Below are 5552 nucleotides of genomic sequence, written 5' to 3' on the forward strand. Positions count from 1 at the left end.
GGAGATATTCAACCCCCGCCTGGCCGCTGTCCTGTGCCCCCTGCTCTGGGTTGGACTGGGTGATTTCCCAAGGTCCCTTCCAACCCCTGCCATTCTGTGATTAAAGATTCCATATATGCATTTGGGAACGGGGCTTAATGCAGTAGCCACGCTAGGAAACAGGAGTCCCTGGTTATCGGGCAGAGTGTGATGTCATGAAAGTCATGAAGAGAGACGGGGGATGCAGTAATCCACAGTGAAGAGCGCAGCGCACCTTAACAGGGATGTGGTGTCATGTGCTGAAAGCGTCTCCGACTATCAGAAATAGAAACTGGGATGACCACAGGAGAACAGGTCCGAGGTGTGTGGGCTGAAGAGTTTGTTGGAGAAGCAGCAGCCTACTTTGCTTACGTGTGACGGCTGAGAACTGAGGACCGATACCAGCAAACCGCAGAGCGACGCTTGAGCAGAAGTACGGGGAGAACCAGGAAGCACCTGCCCGAGCAGATGGCACCCCGGAACGGGGCAGAGGGGCGGCAGGGCCCTCGGCCCCCCTGGGAACGCAGAGGACGAGGCAGAACGTCAGGCTGGGCGGGAAACACTTGCCAGTTGAAGCTGCGCGATGTGTAACACCCCTACCCAAGCACCCGATGGTGCCTTATCATCGATGCTACCGCAGACGTGGTTACGTACTATGGGAACCAACCCAGCCACCTGCTGGATAGGTTCTCTGCTAGACGTTCACCTGTGGGTGTTTTCTTACCTCTCCAGGTAAGTATTGCGGTGTTATCTGTGGTGGTTGGTTACCCATGGCGTGTTGCTCTTCTGCTGCGTCTCACTGTGCAGCAGTTTTTTTTGGGAGAGGGAGGAAAGGTAAGTACAGCTCATGTGGTCTGTCCTGTACCAGTACTTACTTGTATTAGTACGTACTCCAATTAGTGCTTTGATTTGCTTGTGCATTGTGGCGTAGGCTGTAAGAAGGTTGACCCTATACAATTTCTGCAAGTTGAATCTTCCTGTCTTTGGTGCAGCTAAACACGAATTAACTTGAGGACACGTATTCCCTTAGCCTATCTCTCCAAATGAGTTCAGGTTGTCCTCCCTAATTCCGACTGCTCATCTACGAGTCTGTAATATTACAGAGACCGCAGTGCGATACAACTAAATTGGTTCAGACCAGCTGGGGCCCGCTCATCTTGCTCAGGTATCTAACGGAGCTCAGAAAGGGTGCTCGCCCAGGCTACTTGCATCAGGTGAAGGTTTATTCTGTGTTCTGGTGACAAAACAGGAGGAAAGAAATGTAAAAATTACAGTCTTAACTGTGTTTTCAGGGGAGCTCAGTAGATGGCTTGGAGAGTGATTCAGGAGCTGGAATTTTCCTTAAAAACACAGAGACTTCTGAAAAACAAATGAGGAGTAGGTTTTTAGTCCTTCTGTCATACTTCTGTGGTAGTGAGCTGGTTTAGATGGAATGTAGCTTGACTAAGGTCACCTTTCCACTTCTCCCTCTCTATACTGACACAGTTATGTGCTGGCTGTCACGGCTGTAGTGTGCCTGGATGAGGCCCAACATCCTCGCCAAGGGGGCTAAGGTTTGAGAGGAGACCTCTGTGCAGCAGCCCGCGTGCTGGAAACGTGCCCCATGAGTAAGCTGGAGAGGGGCCGTGGAGAGCGGTGCCCTCCCCCGGGGGGGACATGCGGTGCCGGCTCTCCGGCTAACTGCAAACCAGCAAGTTCTTCAGGAGGAGGTGGCAAGGCAGTGTGGAAGGGGAGGAGAGGGGGCTGCGCGAGGCTGCGGGCTGAGCGGCTGTGGGCAAATAGCTGCTTATACTTACAGAAACTGTGTAAGCTGGTGGTCGTTTCTTGCTGCTTGGCTGTATGCAAGAGAATCGGGTGTGATGCAGCAGCGAGCGTGCACGTGGCAGTGAGGTTGGGAAGGAGCCCCACGAGCCCAGTTCATCCTCCTTTTGCACGCGTGTATTTTCTGCGAGATTCTTAACTCTCTTCGAACACAAAGCCATCTGAATTCTGCCTTGAATTTTATTTTGTGGAGTCATGTTCTTTCAGAAGCGATGCAGTGTGTTGATACACCCCTGACCACGTAAACACTGAAATTACGTTGCTGCGGTTGCGCTTCGGGAGCATTAGGAGCCTGTGCTCTGCTGTTTCCTAAGCGAGCTCTTGGGTTCCACCAAGCTTTCCACCACTTGCAAGCCTGGCCAGTTTTATTCCACGATAGCTTACCCATGGAGTTGTTTTGGCTGTACCTTTGCCTGGTATCTTGGTACTGGGCACAGCAAAGAAGAGAGGATTGCAGTACTATATCAGAGTTTTTGAAAGGTAGAGGAGAAGTGGCAGTCTTGCACTAAAAAGAGCAACCTAAGAAGCTGATTGGGTCTTCTGCCACTGTATTAAAGGGGTTTTTCTTCTGCATCCATGGCTGTTTCCAGCTCCCTCTGAAATCTCCTCTCTGCCCCTGAGGAAGCTTTGTCCTCGAGGAAGCTTTGTCCTATTCCCCGTTTGCCTCTTCTCCATCCTGCCCTCGGGGAGGATGAAGGGCTGTCCCACCTCCCGGGGTGAGGACAGATGCCATTCTTTCTCAGGGTGACGTTTAGGTGCTGCCTCGCTCTGTGCCTTTGCTCTGCTGCATAGCTCAAAGCCAGAGCTGACCCTAAGCTGTGCTGGCTGCTGCCGCCGCGAGCATTTTCTCTCCCTGAACTTCCTCCCGCCTTGCTTCATCTTCCTAAGTGTGCTCTTGCAAACTTCCTTTGCAAAGAGGATAAGGCAAAAAAAAAAAAAAAGACCTCTGGGGTCTCCAGCAGCACTCTCCTTTGCCCTCCCTGCTCCGAAACATGTCCGTAGGTGGGCGCTGTCTGGGATGAGCCACCTTGCTGGGCAAGAGAGATAACAGGGCAGGCCAGGGCCTCGTGTGCTGGCGAGCAAGCACACAGATAGGGGGAAATGTGGCTGCTGTACCCTCTGGGTTTGGGGTGGAGCTGCTTTTATTTTACTTTTTTATTTTTTTCTTTTTTTTTTTGGCGGAAGCTGTGTGTATGTGTAAAGCTGATGACTGAGAAAACTCTGTCCCCAAACTGATCTCGCTGGAGGATCCTGATACTTAAATACTGTTGCAGTTAGAAGATAGGCATGTTTGCCTTTAAAATGGCTTTCCTGCTCTCCAAATTTGAAAGCAAAGAGGGTTTTTTGTAGTCTTGTTCTTGGGGTTTTGGGTTCCCCTCCCAGCAGAATACATGTATTTGGGATCAGGAGCATTTGACTTGATCCTTGGTTTCTTCTAACCAGCCTAAAATTCTTCTGGAAGACTTTTGTGGAGTCATTCCCTATCATAATTCTTCTAGGAAAATTGTAGACTCTTGGAAAATGTATTTCCTGTCTAACGCTGATCCTCCTACTCTCAATGAATCACTTGTACTCCCGTGTTGCTTTGGGCTGACTTCCCTATTGACTTCGGTGCCTGGGATTTAATTAGAAATCTAGGGATGTTATTTGGAGCTATAAAACTACATAGGACTCTTCTCTGTGCAGCAGGATTACAGTAATAAAAAAATCAAGAAAATTAAATATTTGCATATTAACTGTCCTTGGTGCAAACTGATGAGTTGCTTCATGTTTCCGCGTACGCCGCTCTCACAGATTTGTTTTATCCCATCCTCGGCGTAAAGCAGCACACACCCCCCTTCCCAAGCCTCAGGTATGGGATGGGGTCTGCAGTGCACGTGGAAGGATGGGTTTCCCTGGGTATTTTACGGGGCAGAAATAACCCCCAGCAATTCTCTGTCGGTGTGAAAATGTCTGGGTGTTCCCCACATGGGTGGGCCCTTCCTGTGGAGTCACAGTCCACAGCTTCCCCAGAGCCCAGGAAAACTCATGTTGGCTACGAAGGGACTTGAATCCCGTAAGGCTGAGCTGGCTTTCGGGTGAAAAGGAGCAGTTTTAATCAGGCTGGGCCGTATTCAGGGGCTCTTTTGCATTGATGCTGTTGGTTCGTGTCCCTTGAAGATAGCACCTGCCAAAAGAGCGGTGATCTATTTTAAAAAAACAAAACCAAAAAACCAACCAAAAAACAAACAGAAAACAAAACCCCAAAGCCCTGCAGCCTGTAACTTGCTGCACCCTGCTGCGGGGCTGCCCAGCTTTGGCTGTCAGGCAGGTCCTGTGCTGCTCAGGCCGACGGGGCCGTTATCTTCCCCGCTCCCTTGGAGCCTCCCTGCTGCAGCCCGGCAGGGGAGATAAGGAGTGCACTGCTGCAGCAGCAGCTAGGCTCACCGAGCCTCCCCTGCCAGCATCGTCTGACACGTCCCTTGCCATTCCCCGAGAAAGGAGTTCCCTCCGTGGAGCAGATCTTCCCCCTAAAGTACCATCGAGCTACTGTAATAAGGAGGGATGAGGGTAGACACCAGCAAGACCTGGTTTAGGATCACCAGTGCCTGCCGCTGGGTTTCAGGAGCATCTGAGGGCGATCTTCCCGCCACGCTTGAAAAGCTGGAATAATTTTTGCATGCAGAGAGAAGCTTATTTTAACAATTGATGATCTGTTGTAATAGCACACGAGTTGTATGGAGTTGTAGGTTAGTTTAACAATAAAGAGATTGGGTTTATATTTTTTAGAATGTTTATTGCTCGCATATACCAGAGGCGACGTTACTTCTAACAACGGAGTCTGTTAGGCTAGGATTCATGTTTTTGAACAAGGCAAAGGGGGGCAGTTGAAGCAAAGCCAAATATCTGTGTTTTTTGAAACACTGGTAACCTGGCATGCCAGCAAAAGTGGGGATCAGACACTGAGAATAACCTTCGGCATGCTTGCCAATGTACTGGAATACCTTTCATTTTTGCCTGATCTGTGCGTCGTCCTTTGCTTGTGAGTGAGATCTTTATCCTCTGCGCAGAACGTCTTATACATGTTTTGCATTGTTCTTTTTCCAGGTTAAAGAACTCGTTCTTGACAACTGTAGGTCATACGAAGGCAAAATCGAAGGCCTTACAGATGAGTTTGAAGAGCTGGAATTCTTAAGTACAATCAACGTAGGCTTAACCTCAGTTGCAAACTTACCAAAGTTAAACAAACTTAAGAAGGTAAATAAAATGCCCCACGCTACATCCCTCCCTCTTTGCACTGTACCGAATGTAAAACAGTTGTTTGTATAAAAACGTGATTAGCTGACCCAACTGCTTTGTGATACATGTTTGCACTAAAAACTCAAGCTGTTTATGTGCCTTTTAGCTCGAGCTAAGCGACAACAGAATCTCAGGAGGACTGGAAGTGTTGGCAGAAAAGTGTCCAAACCTCACGCATCTAAATCTAAGCGGCAACAAAATAAAAGATCTCAGTACAATAGAACCGCTGGTAAGTTGATGCAGTACAGGATGAAATCAAACCCTGTTTTGTGATGAGTAGAGGCATTTCAGGCTTGGAAAGTCCAAAGCGACTTGCAGTGGAGTGTCTGGGGTGCTTGTCTCTCGGGCCAGGTTGCTGTGGGGCTCAGCCTGGCCCCGGGCCGTGTCACAGCCCTGCCCTGGGGCTAACCCGGCAGCGTGGGGGGGTGGGTTCT

General features: G+C 49.5%; 1 protein-coding gene across 3 annotated transcripts in view; it reads left to right on the forward strand.

Annotated features, from left to right (window-relative positions):
• Nucleotides 1-5552, forward strand: part of ANP32A (acidic nuclear phosphoprotein 32 family member A) — a 19657-nt gene that overhangs the window by 9071 nt on the left and 5034 nt on the right. For all 3 annotated transcript variants that reach the window (XM_035902935.1, XM_035902937.1, XM_035902928.1), the window contains exons 2-3: nt 4927-5076; nt 5225-5347. In XM_035902935.1, the coding sequence (XP_035758828.1) occupies nt 4927-5076; nt 5225-5347 (273 nt within the window). The remainder of the gene's footprint in view (nt 1-4926; nt 5077-5224; nt 5348-5552) is intronic.

This window comes from Egretta garzetta, unplaced genomic scaffold (genome assembly GCF_000687185.1).
Source record: "Egretta garzetta isolate BGI_Z169 unplaced genomic scaffold, ASM68718v1 scaffold331, whole genome shotgun sequence".
Classification (NCBI taxonomy): Eukaryota; Metazoa; Chordata; class Aves; order Pelecaniformes; family Ardeidae; genus Egretta; species Egretta garzetta.